Source organism: Salvelinus fontinalis, chromosome 7, assembly GCF_029448725.1.
Source record: "Salvelinus fontinalis isolate EN_2023a chromosome 7, ASM2944872v1, whole genome shotgun sequence".
NCBI lineage: Eukaryota > Metazoa > Chordata > Actinopteri > Salmoniformes > Salmonidae > Salvelinus > Salvelinus fontinalis.
Window position 1 is genome coordinate 49,366,463 of NC_074671.1, and position 20,193 is coordinate 49,386,655.

The window sequence follows — 20,193 nt, forward strand, 5'->3', positions numbered from 1 at the left end:
GTTATAGCCTTACTCTAAAATGGATTCAATAGTTTTTCCCCCCTCATCAATCTACACACAATACCCCATAATTACAAAAGCAAATACTGTTTTTTAAAGAATTTTTTTTTTTGCTAATTTATTGAAAATAAAAAACAGAAACCTTTACTCAGTACTTTTTACAAGCACCTTTGGCAACAATTACAGCCTAGAGTCTTCTTGGGTATGACACTAAAAGCTTGGCATACCTGTATTTGGGGAGTTTCTCCCATTCTTCTCTGCAGATCCTCTCAAACTCTGTCAGGTTGGATTGGGAGTGTTGCTGCACAGCTATTTTCAGGTCTCTCCAGAGATGTTCCACCGGGTTCAAATACAGGCTCTGGCTGGGCCACTCAAGGACATTCAGAGACTTGTCATGAAACCACACCTGCATTGTCTTGGCTGTGTGCTTCGGGTCGTTGTCCTGTTGGAAGGTGATCCTTCGCCCCAGTCTGAGATTATGAGTGCTCTAGAGAAGGTTTTCATCAAGGATCTCTCTGTACTTTTCATCTTTGCCTCGATCCTAACTAGTCTCCCAGTCCCTGCCACTGGAAAACACCCCCACAGCATGATGATGCCACCACCATGCTTCATCGTAGGGATTATGCCAGGTTTCCTCCAGACTGGACACACCGGACATTCAGGCCTAAGTGTTGAATCTTGGTTTCATCAGACCAGAGAATCTTATTTCTCATGGTCTGAGAGGTCTGTAGGTGCCTTTTAGCAAATTCCAAGCTGGCTGTCATGTGCCTTTTACTGAGGAGTGGCTTCCGTCTGGCCACTCTTCCATAAAGGCCTGATTGGTGGAGTGTTGCAGAGATGGTTGTCCTTCTGGAAGTTTCTTCCACAGAGGAACTTCAGAGCTCTGTCAGAGTTACCATCGGGTTCTTGGTAACCTCCCGATTGCTCAGTTTGGCCAGACGGCCAGCTCTAGGAAGAGTCTTGGTGGTTCCAAACTTCTTCCATTTAAGAACGATGGAGGCCACTGTGTTTTTAGGGACCTTCAATGCTGCAGAAATGTTTTAGTACCCTTGACCAGATCTGTGTTTCGACACAATCCTGTCTCGGAGCTCTTCGGACAATTAATTCGACCTCATGGCTTTCTTTCTTTTTGCTTTGACATGCACTGTCTTCGTCCCCTGTCAACTGTACAACAGGTGTGTGCCTTTCCGAATCATGTCCAATCAATTGAATTTATCACAGGTGGACTCCAATCAAGTTGCAGAAACATCTCAAGGATGCGCAATGGAAACAGGATGCACCTGAGCCCAATTTCGAGTCTCATAGCAAAGGGTCTGAAAACTTATGTAAATAAGGTATTTATGTTTTTTATTTTTTATACATTTGCAAAATTTCTTAAAACCTGTTTTCGCTTTGTCATTATGGGTTATTGTGTGTAGATTGCTGAGGATTTGTTTTTATTTAATCCATTTTAAAATAAGGCTGTAACGTAACAAAATGTGGGAAAAGTCAAGTGGTCTGAATACTTTCCGAATGCACTGTATAATAATATATTCCATTTAGCAGACACTTTTATCCAAAGCGACTTACACTAATGGGTGTATACATTTGAATTGCACCCACTACTGGCATTGCAAGCGCCATGCTCTTCCAACTGATCTACAGAGGACCAGATATTGAATCAGTAGTAGCGCACTCAAAAACAGAAATATGGTTAATGAATATCTCAGTAAGGGTCAACGTATCAACAACAGGAGACTTACTGCCGCTATGTGGTGTAATATGGAATAGCAAGGTGGACGGCTGGAAATTAGAACGAAAACGGAACATTTTCCGATAAAAAGACTGATTTCATCATGTTTCATTCACAAGAAACAATAGTATTTAAATGTATTATGCGGTGCTAGAAAGCCTTTTGCTCACCATCCTCAGTTTCATATTGTTTTCCAATACATGCTACAAAACACAAATGAACGGATTTTGAAAACCCACAGCTGCACGCAACAACGACTTCATTAGCTCTATCTGTATACAGGAGGCGGTGGAGCTGTTTTAGGAATGTGTGAGATCATACGGAAATATCTCACAAGTATGATCTCACAATGTGCAACCATCAACCACAACCCCAACTCTGACACCTCTTTGCCTCTTCCCTCCCAAGGCCTCTATCCCTCCTCTCTCTTGTTTTCTTTTCTTCTGGTGACAGGATGCCAAGAAACTCATTAAAATGTCTGTCTTTACGATCTTCTGGCACAAGAACAAGGCGAGAGTCACTTGGTACTTGTGAACAAACCTTTAAAAACAGTCATGGACCCACAGTGCACTGCTATGGCCTCTATGAGTTATCAAGTATGCCATGTGGGTTGTAGAATGCACCGATCTCTACCATGGTGGATGGGGTTACTTAGAATACATTGCATTTGATTTATAAATGTTCTGCACAGTAAACTACGGATGCTCTAATTGCCTAAGGTAGACCTATTGACAGCCCTTTAAATGTCTTTGTCCGTGCAAGTTATCCATCACTCCACTAGATGTCATTATTTTATATGAAATGACCATATTCCGCCATGCTAGTGGACTATTGGTTAAATATATTCATTGGTTAATATATTGGTTCATATATTAATATATTTTTTAAAGAATGAGGTATGAAGGTAGCCTAGTGGGAGCCTAGCCTAGTGGATAGAGCGTTGGGCCAGTAACCGAAAGGTTGCTGGATTGAATCCCCGAGCTGACATGGTTAAAAAACACACAAAAAAAAGCTGTCGTTCTGCACCTGAACAAGGCGGTTGACACATTGTTCGCCGCTAGGTCGTCATTGTAAATAAGAATTTGTTCTTAACTTACTTGCCTAGTTAAATAAAGTGACAGGCCGTAGGCCTATCTGTATGCTTGTTTTGGAACACTGACAATTTTAGACTGGAACTAGTCTGAATGGTTAGAAAGGAAAAGTTCTGTGCTGTCTGCAGCAATCACGGCAATTACTGGAAGAGGACCTTCCAAAATGTGTCAATGACCACCAGGCCTATACACAATAAATACACTTCGGCCATGTAAATAAAACATTTCAATGGTCCAAGAAGCAATGGAAGTTATACAATTTGAGTTAGTATCAATTCTAGAAATTACATAAACCTATATTCTCCAAATGTCCAATATCGTTAGTTCGATTGATTAATAACCGCTCAACAAAACACATAATCCAAACACAGGTGCTCTAAAGAATTGGGCTAGACAACATGCCGTGGATGGATATGATTGTCCAAATGAATACATTATTAATAAATTATAGTAAGACTAAATACCTATGGCATACATTAGGGTAATTATCTTGTTATGGCAGATTTTGTTTCTTGGCTCCAATATTCCAAATAGGTATTAATGATCATATTTGTTATAATTTATGTAATTAATTGAATGAATCGTTAAATGGGGCTACACACGTTTCAGTGTCTGCACTTCGAGGTAATAAGGGCTGGAATTCGGGTTGTAACGACGTTGGTTGTTTACTGTTGAGGATAAATAAATGGCATACATTTCAGCTTACAAAATGACTCAAGTTTATTAATTTATCTAAATGTAATGTTATTATTATGCAATTATTTTCGTATTTTTAGGTCCTATCTACACATAAAATATCATACACATACAAACTAGTCTAATATGTTTTAAATATGTAAATATAAGTATATTTAAAACATACTTACTTAAACACCTTATGGGGAGCTTGGATGCAAGTCAAACTCCTAATATTAAACAATGGTGAAACTTTACACAACTTTTCCCTAAACCTTGAGCCTTAGTTGGTTTGGCTAGCCCGGCCCATCTGGTACAGCAAATGGTAATACTCACCAGAGAGCTAGCGAGGAGTGAGAGAAGAGAGAGAGGGGGGAGAGAGAGAATGAGAGGGACCAGATTGAAAACATATCAGCCTGGCGTCTCAATACCACATTTCTGACGAAGAACGAACCACCCTCAAACCTTTCAGACCTCTTTAGGCTACAAAGTTCGATATCGTGCAATGTTTTCTTAGTAAGGGAGGATCGATTTCAAAAACTTATTTCGTTTATTCTCGGTGATGGATTGTAAAAAGTTGAGTCGACACACATAAACTCTTACGGTGAACTTTATGAGAAGTTGGGAAGATGATTGTAGTTAGTCTTGATCGTGTTTAGGTTACTAGAATATAATTTATGGATTTCATCCTTGCATTGGAAGGAGTTTGTTACTTCTTGCTTTTTGACCGAGAAAGTTTGACCTAACGGTAATCTTCGATCGCGTTGCTGAAACTTGTACAGAACTAGTGGGCAAACAGAACCGAGGGAGACGCACCGGGTCAAGACCATACCGACCACAGGCATCACCACTGAGGTAGGTGGACTGGACATGCATGTGATGATGAGCTCTGGAAATCATATTTCTTATTAATTATTAGAATAGTATTCTTATTATGAATAGGCTAGTCAATAATTTGAAATATTCATTTTAGTGCAAATTTGAAATTGTTACTTTGAATTGCCTAAAAGGGTATTTTAACGTAACCTATTAAAACAGCGTTTTCTTTAGAATGTTGACCATACAGAATAAAAACAATTAAAAACTATGAACATTGTGAACATGAATCATATAGATATAGACAAAACTGCCCATTCGGAATTACTTGAAACATCTCCACTTTCAACTTAACTGGCTTGATATTGGAATGTCACAAATTCCGCGCTGCAACTTTATCTATTTGTCAGTAGATGCGCTCAAACCTGCGCAGGAGACATCATAGCCCTATTGTTGCTTAGCGAGAATCATTCGTTGCTACATACATGTTTGGTATAAGTTTAGTTCAACTGTCGTACCCCATCATAACCCCAAAAATAAGCTTGTTTTAGTCCCTATATTTGTAAACAATGTAAATGTATACAAACGCTGTAAATCCTCAGAACATGGTTAAACTATCATTTTGATATCATGGATGGTCATTGCATCCATAGCTATCTATGTATATGATTTTGAGCGTGGTTACATTTCTCCAGGCCCGTCCCTGGGTCTGGATGTTCGCTTTGTTATTGTTTCAATTAAGGATTCCAGCTTTAACTTGAGCTTTCGTGTGTTTAGCCTACTTGAATGAAAGATACCCTTCCTAAATCCCCTGAATCTGAAAGGTATCCAACTAGCAGAAAATGTATGTGTTTACTACTGAGAGTCATTAGCAGTCACACTCAATGCAGAAAATCTACATTGCTGTGCATTTCAATGGATGCAATTGGTATTCCTTGTTAATGTTTCCCTGGTGTGTTATTAATGTGTGAATACATTACAATCAAAACATGAAACAACATTTGAATATGCATTTGCTAATAGTCTTGTTTTTATTTTGAGAGAAAATAAGCTAGGGCTGGTTGTTAATAGAGGTAAGCATTATAATCAAAATGTACGAAGATGAGTAATATTTAAAAAAGTTCTAAATAAACCAATACCTTCCTCTAATATGTAACCACTCTCTGTTTCCAAACGGAGTTGGTTCTGGCCTGGAACGTGTGTTTTTATGTGAATGTCCTGTCGGTTGGTTTAGTTCATTTGCATTAGAAAAAAGTTTTAGTGCGTTTGCTATTGTGCAGAATGAAGAGTTCCAGCAGTCAGACAGCGAAGAGTTGAAAAGATTTAAAGAAATGATGGGCCTTTCACATTATTCAAAGGGGACTGAGGCTTGGGGCTGCGGTCATCAACCTACCCCCCCACACACACACTTTCATCTCAGCCTCTCAAATGGCATCCTATCCAGCCCAGATCAAAAGCAGGGCACTAGATAGGGAATATGGTGTCATTTGGGACGTAGACACTCACCAAGCAGAGTCATTCTGCAGCCGTTTTCACACTGCTGGCCCACTCCACGAATGCCTTTATTGATTTTGCTAGCTTTTCTCTTCTCCGGAGAACACAGACAAAAAGAGAGGGACTTCCTGGTTTCTTAAGTGTTTGAAAAAGTGGAATAGAAGTTGAGTCTAGTATTCAGGAGAGAGAGAGGAGCAGGGGAGATGCCTGAATGAAAAGTGAGTCAAACTCCCCACTGAGACGTTTGAAAAGTATCTTATCCCCTATAAACAAGAACACAGCACCAATGAAGCTATCTGGCCTAGGAAGTCATTCAGGCAGGTGAAGGGAAATGCCACTGGCTAAACACTAGACATAACAGGTTGGTTAAGGCTTAAACCGTTGGCATTACCATGTAGTGAAATAAGCTTTCGAATTGGATGCTACCTTATTCTTATTTCTGCCTGTTTGAAAAGATGAGAAATTACTGTGAGATACCTACAGTATATACTGTTATCGTAAAAATAATTCAAACGTTAAATGTTATCTGAAGTGGGAATTTACAATCAAACTACACTAAATCACATCACATGACTAACCCCTTCCCTCTCTCAAATCAAATGGTATTTGTCACATGCTTCGTAAACAACAGGTGTAGACTAACAGTGAAATGCTTACTTACTCTCCCCCTCCTCTCTCTCTCTCGCTCTCGCTCTCTCTCTCTCTCTCTCTCTCCCTCTCTCTCTCTCTCTCTCTCTCAGAGGTTCCCTTCTTCCCACACAGCAAAGAGTAGTAATTGCTGCCATACCCTCCATAAAACTAATATTTTGGTTTGTTCAGAGAGGCCCCTGACCACAGCAGTCTGCCCTGGAGGCTGTGTGTGTGTATGTGTGTGTGTTTGCACTTGCGCTATGGCTCTATCAACAAAGGCGATTAACAACACATTAAACTGTCTCTGTCCTAAGGGGACAACACCAGAACCACTAAAAAACAGTGGCTCACCTCACATATTTCTTATGGCACAGTCCTTATGGATTATATCATGTGAAGTGAGTCGATTTTGTCAGGTTGTGTAAACTATGCTTTCCTCTGATTCAGAGGAAAAACTCTGACCGCAAAGTTTGAAACTGTCAGTTTTAATACCATGAATTTTCACCTTCGTGTAAATGGTATTATACAGTTATCCAGCTTGGCTGTTTCTACTGAACATTGTTGTACTATTCCGCTCAACACCACATCACATCTGGCTCAGGTCAAACCAATTGCTATCTTTGGAGGGAATTTGAATATGAATCAAACTTTGTTTAATTCCATTGTTTAACTTAGCCTCCATCAACTATGTATCTGCTCGTTACACTGCCTTGTCTAATATAAGTTTTTTTTAATTTGCAAAAATGTTAACAAAACAAAGAGGCCAATATCCCAGCCAGCACATAACATTCTGAGAACCATATGTTTGTTAGAGCTTGGTGAGAGTGTGGTTGTCCTATGGTTATTTTGCATACAACCTTCCCACAATGTTCTGGGAATGGTGCAGGGTACCCAGCTAGCGCATAACATTCATGTTTCTTAGGTTTGAATTTCAGTACTTCAGCATAACATTTCTTACACGTTTCCTTATGGTTCTATTTAAGTTATGTTCTCAAATTGTTCCGAGAACGTTCCTCTACGGCTATTTCAGTAATTCAGCATAACGTTTTCTAAAGGTTTCGCCATGGTTCTATTTAAAGTCATGGTCTCAGAACATTTAGAAAACGTTCCATTAAAACCACAAGAAACACATGGCATGCTAGCTGAAGATTTATACGTTCGAATCTCCCTGAAACCGTTCCACAATAAAAAAATAAATGGGTTTGCATGATTAATACTTAAGCAGATTAATTTCTGTCGTAGCTCAAAACTGTTAACTCAAGTTAGCAGTATTTTTAAGTCTTATTGAAACATGTTCTAAGAACGTTAAATGATTATCTTCAAATAATCAATAATATTCATTCTCAGGACATTAATAAAACCTCCCAGGAAAACTTTCAGGGAACCACAGTAAAATGTTCTAAGAACTTCCCTGCAACCTAAAAATGTACTTTCCCAGAACAGGCCAAATTTTCACTTCTGCTCTCAGAACGTTTAAAAAACGTTCACATTTACCAGTCAGGAAACTTATGGTTTCATTCCCAGAATCAATGGAAAACCAAAAACCAAAAACGCAACTTCCAAGGAATCAAATGTGCTAGCTGGGATGTATCTTGCATTATAAGACCATCTTAACAACACATTAAAAGTTTAGCTTTTAAGAGTCTCAGCTCAACCACTGTGGATATCTACAGGTCATATTTATTTAATTTCTTTAGATCAAACAAACAGTGAGTTGTGTTTTCTCTCTCAGCACTCAATTCCAGAATCAGTTTGGTCTCACAGCTAGACTGCCTCTATATTCTCTCTCTCTCTCTCTCTCTCTCTCTCTCTCTCTCTCTCTCTCTCTCTCTCTCTCTCTCTCTCTCTCGCTCTCTAAATTTCAATTCAATTCAATTTGCTTTATTGGCATGACGTAACACTGTACATATTGCCAAAGCTTACCTTGGATATTTACAATATGAAAATAATAAGACTCAAAATTGTCAACGGAACAACAGTAACAACAATATCCAAGGGTCAAAATAACCATACACTGAACAATAACAATAAGCATACAGTAGAGGACATGTGCAGGTTTATTGGTCTGTCAGACACTGTCCCTCATCTTATGGCAGGCAGCAATGTAGTGCGCTGCCAACCCACAGCTCTCTGCGTCCTCCCCCAACAGGACGGGTAGCCTACTCTCATCACAGAGGTCTTTGAAACCTTGAATCAGGGTTTCAAATTTGGGGAAATGACACTCTAATTGTTTTATATTTTTGACATTTTGTCAGGTAATGCAGCCGTGTCTCAGGTTCTGCTGTTGTGCAGTGGTTGCACAGCCTTTCCTCTACAGGGAGCCAGGTTTTCCTGTGTCTACCCTTCTCAATGGCAAGGCTGTGCTCACTGAGCCTCTCGCTCTCTCTCTCTCTCTATATATATATATATATATATATATATATATATATATATCTTTCTCTTACTCTATTTCTCTCTCTCTCTTTCTTTCTTTCTCTTACTCTATTTCTCTCTCTCTCTCTCTCTCTCTCTCTTTCACATATCTTTGTTTTTGCATAATCTAGATTCTAATTGTTATTAATCAATCCCAACCAGTTGTGCCCCTCATACTAAGATACTGTATCATATGCAGAAAAATCTATTTTAACACAAATGCAATTATACATGATGAAAACAGAGCTCTGTTTCATGCAATGGCATCACAGATTACACACACACACACATGACAAGACATTACACACAGACCAAGAGACATCACATACACACGCACGCACGCACATGGACACACACACACACACACACACACACACACACACACACACACACACACACACACACACACACACACACACACACACACACACACACACACACACACACACACACACACACGAGAAATCAAAGGTCCGAACCAGAGGGCCACAGGGGACATGGGCCTCTCTCCTCTTCTGCTCCTCGTCCTCAGTACTGTATTTAATGTTGTGTGACTCTTAGTTCCTATGGCTCTGCTTTGATTCACCAGTTAATTAATTCCTGAAGGGACGCTATAACCCTGATGATCTCTTCTGACTCCTTTTGACAGCAACAGGGAGTGTGTGTTTGTGTGTGTGTGTGTGTGTGCGTGTGCGTGAGTGTGCGTGTGTGTGTGTGTGTGTGTGTGTGTGTGTGTGTGTGTGTGTGTGTGTGTGTGTGTGTGTGTGTGTGTGTGTGTGTGTGTGTGTGTGTGTGTGTGTGTGTGTGTGTGTGTGTGTGTGATATCAGTAATAAAAATGTCCTCATACAGTGAAAAGAAGTAAACAGAATCAACAACACCACCCATTTCAAATGCAGCCCAAAACCAGTGACTGGTGCCAGTAACTCAGTGGACTTTGAATGGTGTCAGAGGGTAAGGGGTAGTTTTGATTTCGCATAAAAAAATGCATTCATGATTTGGCCATGGCAAGGGAAGAAACTTGAGATGTGATAACTTATTTGTCAGCGCTGAATAGCTTCAAAGCAGGCAACCCAAATCCTGCCTGTAGGGGTTCTGTATTAGATCAGGGCGACAAGTGATGAAATTAGAAAAGAGCTGAAACGCTGCCAAGCCACAGACTCCTTACTGACAGACTAGAGGACCCAGGACAGGGCTTGTCTTACATGTGGTATACACCCAGCCCATGTGTTATCCCTTAGCAATCAATCCCCTTTACCATCTTCTCCCCACAAGGCAGCACACTCAGCTCCCAGCTCTTACAATCAGGCACAGGGTCAGAACCTGGTTGGGGCTCTCCGTGGGCCCTCTGAGGCCTCGCTCCTCCCTGTAGAAGGCAAGGACTGCATCCTAAAGGGGCGCCCTATTCCCTATTTGCTACTTTTGACCAGGGCCCATAGGATAGTGCACTATATTGGGAGTAGGGTCTCACTTGGGACGCAGAGAAGGACTGTCAGAGGCAGTAGCAGTCTTCATCCTGTGGGCCCTCATGCCTTCACACTGAGCACCAGAGCCTCGCTGGGGTCACTGGGCCTTCCACTGTGTCAGTAGCCATTAGTACTGCGTGGATTTTAAGGTGAGCTGTGTGTGTTTCACTCTGTTATGCCGCTGTTTGGCAGCTGTGGCTGGTGGACTGGAGAGTGGTTACAGCCATGGCTTAAGGGTGTTTGAAGAGATTCCTCTGGCTGTGGTGTTTCCCTGTCATGGCGACAGCTTCCTCTGAGCAGGAGCTTACTGGTTGGTTAAGAGGTTTAATGTTGTGCTAAATGGGGAGATCAGGGCGTTACGGATCAGGGTGAGGTTTTGGTGATGAACAGTTACTCACCCTTTTAGAGCCTCAGCTGCGATCAGCAGAGATGACGGAAGGAGTCCAAACTGTGGCTGTAAAAAATGAGGTGTGTAACACAGTTTAACACACCATTTGACCTCTGGATGAAAAAACATAGTGGTGATACCAAGCGGTTAATCAATGCCAATGCCCACATGCCACTTCACTGTTGCTCAGGGATATGAAGGCCCAGGGCGCAACCCTCGTTGCTCTGGGCTATACACATAGCGAAGCGAGCCCTGTTTGCTACTGTGAATCTGTGTTTAGAGGCGAGCGCCTCCTCCTCTTTGCCTGAAGAGGCCTATATCTCGAGCAGACGAGAGAGGAGCAGTCATTCTTTGGGCTGAGTCACGGTGACAGGCTAAATCCTCAAGTAGGTGATTTCTCCTCTGAAGTGGAGTTAGTGCCTGAAGAGATCACCCACAGGATACTGCACTTACAGGCAGGGGATGGGTTCTTATCCACGGGGCTCCTCTCTTCGTCTCGCCTCCTCTCGGCTTCGTCTGTCCACAACAAGCCAACCAACCAATCTCCTCTGATCCTATATATATATATATATACACTGCTCAAAAAAATAAAGGGAACACTTAAACAACACAATGTAACTCCAAGTCAATCACACTTCTGTGAAATCAAACTGTCCACTTAGGAAACAACACTGATTGACAATAAATTTCACATGCTGTTGTGCAAATGGAATAGACAAAAGGTGGAAATTATAGGCAATTAGCAAGACACCCCCAAAAAAGGAGTGATTCTGCAGGTGGTGACCACAGACCACTTCTCAGTTCCTATGCTTCCTGGCTGATGCTTTGGTCACTTTTGAATGCAAGTTGTAAAGAAAACATGAGCTGCCGCCACTATTCCAGCACCATTTCAACTTCAATATTTCGACACCATCAAATCACCTACGCTTAGTCTAATACAGTGACATCTAAAATATACCAAAACCTATTTAGTCCAATCAACGTAAGCTAAATATGATGTGGCTGTCCATGGTTCTGATTTCTGTGTTTTTGTATGTGTGTGTGTGTGTGTGTGTGTGTGTGTGTGTGTGTGTGTGTGTGTGTGTGTGTGTGTGTGTGTGTGTGTGTGTGTGTGTGTGTGTGTGTGTGTGTGTGTGTGTGTGTGTGTGTGTGTGTGCAAGTAGAAAAAACATGTTGACTCACCCTACATGTAGAGAAACGCCAATGCCATCCTCCTCTCTTTCATGTTGATGAAACGGTCTATCACTCTGTCATACAGTACACACATGCATTTTTTGTTGTCCTAGGCAACCTGGCTAAAATGCTTGCTCGCTAGCCTAACTCCCTTTTTATGGGCAGCGTTAGCTAGTTAACATTAGCCTTATACATCTAGCTACATATTGCACTTCCATCCTCTCAGGCCAGGGGCACAATGTATGAATTTATGGTTGAATCAGAATCAATGTTATAATCATTGGCCAGTATGGAGAATTAAGTAAAACCATAAGTCCAAATCCCTGTCTCCATCCATGGCTAATTTAGAAAGGGCCAATTTTAGCTAGCTAGCCACCGGACAACAACACAACAAGATGCAACAATTGAAGTTGATTCTGTCAATGACGTATGCTCTCGATGTGATGTGATTGGAGTGAAGCCAAATCCAAACTGGCTTCCCTTGACACTTTTTGGGGTGTTTCGCCAGGACCATTCACGTTTGACCTCTCTCAATTTAGCTCAACGCTGGTTGGCTATTATTATTACTTTTTTATTTTATGAAACACGGAGAGACAAAAGATACATTATTTTATGGGGGGTTTTCTAAAAAAATCATGGTAAATGTTTTGTGGATGCTTGGCATCCATGAATACACGCCACTGCTCTTGTGTCTGTGATAGCCCTTGTAATAAAACGTTTCTAGGCTAGAGACTCATCCAGTGACTAATACACTCCTCAGAGTGTGTTCTCAGAAGACCCTTGGTGGGCCTTTTGAGAGGGAAATGATTCACCTATTCAAATTGTTTGGTCTCCATTGTTAGGCACAACAACCCTGTTTAACTTGAACATTTTCTGCACATATGTTGCAAACATACGGTACTCCAAATAATAAAGATTATTCGTATTCAAATGCCACCACAAGGGATCTTCCTACTTGTGCTAAAAATTCATAAACAGTATGTGGCCTGCTTTTACGAGATTACAATTTTTCAGAAGAGGGTACACGTAACCATAAATTCAAGAAAGTGCCCAACAACCATGCTTCAGTCCCTTCAGAGAGCGGCTCAGTAGTGGGCCTGAATCTGCTCTGTGATTTTACTGCACTACTGTGACCTTTCAGTGTTCAGTCACAGTCATTTGTTTGGCTGACAGCTCGCGGTGTAATAACTAAGCGTGGTGATGGTTTGTGGGAAGCTGTAAGTAATACTCTGTGATGTGCCAAACTGCACTCTGCTCCGGTAAAGCAGGAAACCAGCACCTGGAATGCAGAGACATCAATTTGTCAAGACACTGGGAATACCCTTCTCTCTCACGGGCAGGCCATTTTGAATCCTAGGTTTTATTCCGGGTTTCTCACAAGAATAATGCATGCATGTCAGAGTAACTCAGAACTACACCCAGATATTTTTGTTGCTCATAATTAACCATATGATACAATACTTTTTGTCCAAGACTCTTTTTCATACAACTATGTCTAACGGTCGAACGATCATAGCTAATGTTTAGTTCATATCTGCTCTTGGAATTAAGAGCTTGTTAGTGAAAAGAGGATTAGAATAACAAGAGGAAAGTCTCCAATGGTTTAGCTATGAGGGTTGAATCTGTGTTTTGCCTACTTGAGTTTTCACACAGGAAGTGGACTGGACAGTGGGTTAACTAGACAACTGTACTCAATCACGTCTCAGTCTCTTAGGGATGAGGAACATCTTCCCATTCCTATCTTATTCAGACAGTTTCCCGATTATTACGCTTCAATGACTTGAAACTACAATGACTCATAAGTACCGAGGCCATGTTAAATACACAGTTGAAGTTTGAAGTTTACATACACTTAAGGTGAGTCATTCAAATTCGTTTTTCAACCACTCCACAAAATTCTTGTTAACAAACTACAGTTTTGGCAAGTCGGTTAGGACATCTACTTTGTGCATGACACAAGTCATTTTTCCAACAATTGTTTACAGACAGATTATTTCACTTATAATTCACTGTTTCACAATTCCAGTGGGTCAGAAGTTTACATACACTAAGTTCACTGTGCCTTCAAACAGCTTGGAAAATTCCAGAAAATTATGTCATGGCTTTAGAAGCTTCTGATAGGCTAATTGACATCATTTGAGTCAATTGGAGGTGTACCTGTGCATGTATTTCAAGGCCTACCTTCAAACTCAGTGCCTCTTTGCTTGACATCATGGGGAAATCAAAATAAATCAGCCAAGACCTCAGAAAAAGTTGTAGACCACCACAAGTCTGGTTCAACCCTGGGAGCAAATTTCCAAACGCCTGAAGGTACCACGTTCATCTGTACAAACAATAGTACGCAAGTTTAAACACCATGGGACCACGCTGCCGTCATACCGCTCAGGAAGGAGACACGTTCTGTCTCCTAGAGATAAACGTACTTTGGTGCAAAAAGTGCAAATCAATCCCAGAACAACATCAAAGGACCAAGATGTTGGAGGAAACAGGTACAAAAGTATATATATCCACAGTAAAACGAGGCCTATATCGACATAACCTGAAAGGCCGCTCAGCAAGAAAGAAGCCACTGTTCCAAAACCGCCATAAAAAAGCCAGACTACGGTTTGCAACTGCACATGGGGACAAAGATTGTACATTTTGGAGAAATGTCCTCTGGTCTGATGAAACAAATATAGAACTGTTTGGCCATAATGACCATCGTTATGTTAGGAGGAAAAAGGGGGAAACTTGCAAGCCGAAGAACACCATTCCAACTGTGAAGCACTGGGGTGGCAGCATCATGTTGTGGGGGTGCATTGCTGCAGGAGGGACTGGTGGACTTCACAAAATAGATGGCATTGTGAGGAAGGAAAATTATGTGAATATATTGAAGCAACATCTCAAGACATCAGTCAGGAAGTTAAAGCTTGGTCGCAAATGGGTCTTCCAAATGGACAATGACCCCAAGCATACTTCCAAAGTTGTAGTAAAATGGCTAAAGGACAACAAAGTCAAGGTATTGGAGTCGCCATCACAAAGCCCTGACCTCAATCCCATAGAAAATTTGTGGGCAGAACTGAAAAAGCATGTGCGAGCAAGGAGGCCTACAGACCTGACTCAGTTACACCAGCTCTGTCAGGAGGAATGGGCCAAAATTCACCCAACTTATTGTGGGAAGCTTGTGGAAGGCTACCAGAAAAGTTTGACCCAAGTTAAACCATTTAAAGGCAATGCTACCAAATACTAATCGAGCGTATGTAAACGTCTGGCCCACTGGGAATGTGATGAAAGAAATAAAAGCTGAAATAAATAATTCTCTCTACTATTATTCTGACATTTCACATTCTTCAAATAAAGTGGTGATCCTAACTGACCTAAGACAGGGAATTTTTACCAGGATTAAATGTCAGGAATTGTGAAAAACTGAGTTTAAATGTATTTGGCTAAGTTGTATGAAAACTTCCGACTTCAGCTGTACAATAGTTGAAGAGTAGGTACAGAATACAGCGCATTAAATCTTTACCTTTGTAGATCTAGTATGGTGGGGTTTAGAGACACATGGGATATACCCGGTACAAAATTGCTGGAGCTTCTTCTCCTCTCAGAGCTCCTGAAAGGAAAAGAGAGCCGAACCGTATTGGAGGGAACTTCAGTTAAAGACCGAGGTGCTAAAACAAACAGGCAACACAAAGACAGAGGCTGAATGGGGAAGTAGTTTGAGGAGTTGTTGTTCTTCTGTCATAAATAACCTTTTTTGTTCCGCTTTGCATTGTTCGATTTCCACGGTTAAATGGATCATTGTGTGTCGTGTTTAAAGGTAATGACGGTTAAACAATAGGAGGTAGAAGTTCATTATTTCTCTCAGCTGCGTATCTAAATCTACTGCTGGGTTTATTATCATGGTAATTAACCATCTCCTAGCTACTAAAATAATTCTAATAATAGTCTATTCCCTCACATTTATTAATTTCGCTTTTCAACTTTAATAAAGGTATGGTTTATTGTTTCTACCATCAACAGATTTAGCCATGACTCTCAGAGATAAGACATTCCTATCTTGACACAAAGGCACACACAAAAACACACTCAGGAACACGAATGCACACATGCACACGCACACATGCACAAACACACACACTTGACATGAACTGAACTTTTTGTGCCATTCTTGGAAACCCATTTAGTCTTCACAGACTGAGTCACAAACAGTTGACATGGTGAAACAGTTAAACAGGCCGGACAGACAGTGAGTTTGTAGGTCTACATTGTTAAAACACAGTTTACTACCCCTTGAACAAGCTGGGAGGGTTGACAGGAGGTAAAGGCCTGATGGACAGCTTTGTCTACTGTCTTTACTGCTGTGGTGTCTCTTTGAGACAGTCATGCAAGTGCGGGGGGCCAGGGGCCCTTTTTCTCCACCGACGCTGCTTTGTGGGGAGGGTGGTAAATGTGGCACATGAGAGCACTAGTGTAGTGTCATTCATTCATGCCCACGTCAGCCAGTCCTTTGGTGTATTTTGGTTTTCATTGGTTAACATCAGTCAGGCTAGAGTTTTTAGCTGCTCAATCCCCCTTCTGGTCATTCATTACACCCTAGTAATAATATGTGCCATTCACACATTTAGGTGAGGTTGGGATTAGTGTCATGGAGTGTTGAAAGCCTTTTAACTATCAGTGGATCTTATTGACATGCCCTCCTCATCAGTGTCATGGAACAAGAGAGAGGAGAGGACAGGACAGGAGAGGAGAGAACAAGAGGAGTCGAGGAGAGGGGAGGAGAGAGTAGAGGAGTGGACTGGAGAGAACAAGAGGAGTCGAGGAGAGGGGAGGAGAGAGTAGAGGAGTGGACTGGAGAGAACAAGAGGAGTTGAGGAGAGGAGAGGAGAGAGTAGAGGAGTGGAGTGGAGAGAACAAGAGGAGTTGAGGAGAGGGCCCTGGTGACCAACAGGAGAGATCAAGCGTGCCCCTGGTCATTTGTTTACCTTGTTTTCCATCTGTCAGTGTGGTGTCTGACACCTGTAGCGTCCCATAGCCCTGGCTCTTCTGTCTCCTCTGTCTCCCGTCTGTCCGGCCAGTCTACGCTGGGGGAAGATACGACCATGTGTCGCAGCACTTCAGAGGAGGAGGGACAGCTTACCGCTCCTCCTCCCCCATCTCCACATACCTCCCACATACCCCACTTACACGTAGTCTTGGCAGGAGTCTTATTAATAAGACAGCCATTACGATCTAGATACACTAAGCCCAGACTTTACAACACGTTCAAGGAAGAATCGTGCCTATATTGTGTAAAACAGGTGTTAGCAAACTATAACATCAACTGAACTGAGCCCAGCCTGCAGTGTGCAAATCTGACTGTCTCTCAAACAGCCATCAACGTGCTCCAACAGCCATCTAAACGAAGAATGACTTGGCAGGCAGCGCGCCACTTGTTTATCTTTGTTGAACCTAGCCGCTTATCTTTGGTTGCAGTGCAAACATGTAGTGGTTTTGTCCTGAAAGAAATCTCATTTAAGTTGCTGCTCTCTTCCAGGACCCCAGTGATTCATGCTACGGTTTGCTGTCTCCAAAGGGGGTTTGGCGTAACCTAGCCTGGCTGGCATCAAAGTTTATTTAACTGTGGATCTTTTTATCAGCGCTATTTCAACTGATTGTTCAGCCTCGCTTGCTAAGAATAATACACCCTTATCTTCAAACGTGTTGCGAAAAAACACATTGGATCTCTTCAGAGGATGCGGCCTACCGTATAATGTGGCCTACTGTATACATATCATTGGCCTACTGTATACATATCATTGGCCTACTGTATACATATCATTGGCCTACTGTATACATATCATTGGCCTACTGTATACATATCATTGGCCTACTGTATGCATGTCATATAATAATATGACAATGACAATGCCACCTCGTGTCGTTTCCTTCAGAGCTTCTGATGTCCAGAATGGAGACCTCTGCCCCCATGACCACAGAGAAGAAAGGCTCTGGTCTGGATGGAAACGGCTTCATTGACCTCCCAAAGAAACTCTCACCTTCAGCTGTCACCAGAGGTACTGTACACTTTTCTTCAATGACTTTAAAGAAGGGGGAGGGGGGCGGTTTTAGTTTTACTGTAAGGATAATGGTCCGTCTCTATTCTTTTGTGCACCTCGACTCCAGGTTTGTTTGAGCACTTCTCCTGCTGACACAGGTTTTACTGTAAGGAAAGGGTTCCTGGGTCCTTGACTCCCGTTCATACTGTAAGACCGTCACACAAGCCAAGGTCTTACAGAGACCGATAGGGCCGGGGGTAAGGAGGAGGTTTGAGAGAGAACATGCACATGAAATATACATATCAAAGATAAATCGCTGTCTTGGGAGAAGTTGCTCTGGGCTCTAATCGTCCCTGATAAGGCTCTTCCTGTGGCACCTGGAGCAGTCAGAGGTGACTTACAGTGGAGCTGATAGGAATCAGTAATGTAACGCAGGGGCCTGTTAAAGAGCATCATTAATACTGAACAGGTACTGTAGCATAGCAGTGTGTGTGTGTTTGGTGTGTGTGTGTGTGTGTGTGTGTGTGTGTGTGTGTGTGTGTGTGTGTGTGTGTGTGTGTGTGTGTGTGTGTGTGTGTGTGTGTGTGTGTGTGTGTGTGTGTGTGTGTGTGTGTGTGTGTGTGTGTGTGTGTGTGTGTGTGTGTGCATGTGTGTCTGTCACGAGGAGAAGTTCATAAAGACTAAAGACAGTGACGTGGCTCGATTTGGGGGCATAATCTCTGATTAATGGTTCGTATAACTACATGGGGCTGGCCTGGGAAAGGTCAAATGGCTGTGTTTGTTGAAATTAATGAAAAGTAGCAGTGTACCTCTTTCATCGGGCGGTCGGGAGAGACAGAGAGAGAATGCATGTTTTAAAGATGTCAGTGAATGTGTGATGAAAGGCCAGTATAATGAGGTTGAAAGACCTTGTTCTTATCTCCAGAGTATCACACTGATAAATTACTAAAAATGTCTGGTAGAGCAGAGTTGCAGTGGGCGACATGGCCCTTCCTTCAAAGATAGACAGAGATGCAGATTGACGGCTACCTTTGAAATGGTAATACGACTTCTTGTGATTTAGTGACATTTTTACTCTTTAATGAAGGGCTTGGTGGCCTGCCATGATAAAGACATATCCATTAATTGTTTAAGGAAGAACAAAGCTAAAAATAGGCCATTCATTTTATGTCCCTAACGATTGACATCAGGCCCATTTTTTTTTTTTGAACTTCTATAGACCTCAAGTTTGTTTTCATAGCCTTGTGGAGTTTGTAGAGCACGGCCCGTTAGTCCAACAATAATTGAATGATTTTGTGTGAGAATATGGAAAGACAATTTGAGTTGACAAAGAGTTCAAATAGTAGGCGTCTGTCTATAAGGGCGATTCTGTGATGTCTTAAACGTCTACTAGGAATTCTTGCTACAGAATCTAGTAGTTTTTCTCCTAATTTAATTCAGAGTGAATCCTAATTCTTTAACCTATCAGAAGGGCCAAAGCTAATTCGTTAATTAGACCAATTTCAAGATGTCACTGATAACTTCAATTAATACACATGTAGGAGGACACTAATAACACGGATAGTTTTGTCTTTGAAATGACGTTCGAGACTAGTGTCCACCGCGATGAGTAGAGACAGACAGACAGAGAATGCATGTTTTAAAGATGTCAGTGAATGTGTTATGAAAGGCCAGTATAATGAGGTTGGAAGACCTTGTGCTTAACCTCCAGAGTATCACGGTGATGAATTACAAAAAAATGGCTGGTAGAGCAAAGCTCTGTTGACAACATGGCCCTTCCTTTAGAGATTGACAGAGATGCAGGTTGACGGAGATGCAGGTTGACAGAGATGCAGGTTGACGGAGATGCAGGTTGACAGAGATGCAGGTTGACAGAGATGCAGGTTGACAGAGATGCAGGTTGACAGAGATGCAGGTTGACAGAGATGCAAGTTGACGGAGATGCAGGTTGACGGAGATGCAGGTTGACATAGATGCAGGTTGACAGAGATGCAAGTTGACGGAGATGCAGGTTGACAGAGATGAAGGTTGACAGAGATGCAGGTTGACAGAGATGCAGGTTGACGGAGATGCAGGTTGACATAGATGCAGGTTGACAGAGATGCAAGTTGACGGAGATGCAGGTTGATAGAGATGAAGGTTGACAGAGATGCAGGTTGACAGAGATGCAGGTTGACGGAGATGCAGGTTGACAGAGATGCAGGTTGACAGAGATGCAGGTTGACAGAGATGCAGGTTGACAGAGATGCAGGTTGACGGAGATGCAGGTTGACAGAGATGCAGGTTGACAGAGATGCAGGT

General features: G+C 41.9%; 1 protein-coding gene across 1 annotated transcript in view; it reads left to right on the forward strand.

Moving 5' to 3' along the window:
- The first annotated feature begins 3,875 nt into the window (after positions 1 to 3,875).
- LOC129859587 (zinc finger protein GLI2-like) overlaps positions 3,876 to 20,193 on the forward strand; it is an 80,528-nt gene continuing 64,210 nt past the window's right edge. The window contains exons 1-2 of the mRNA XM_055929526.1: positions 3,876 to 4,353; positions 17,788 to 17,910. Of these exons, the coding sequence (XP_055785501.1) occupies positions 17,796 to 17,910 (115 nt within the window). The 5' untranslated portion in view covers positions 3,876 to 4,353; positions 17,788 to 17,795. The remainder of the gene's footprint in view (positions 4,354 to 17,787; positions 17,911 to 20,193) is intronic.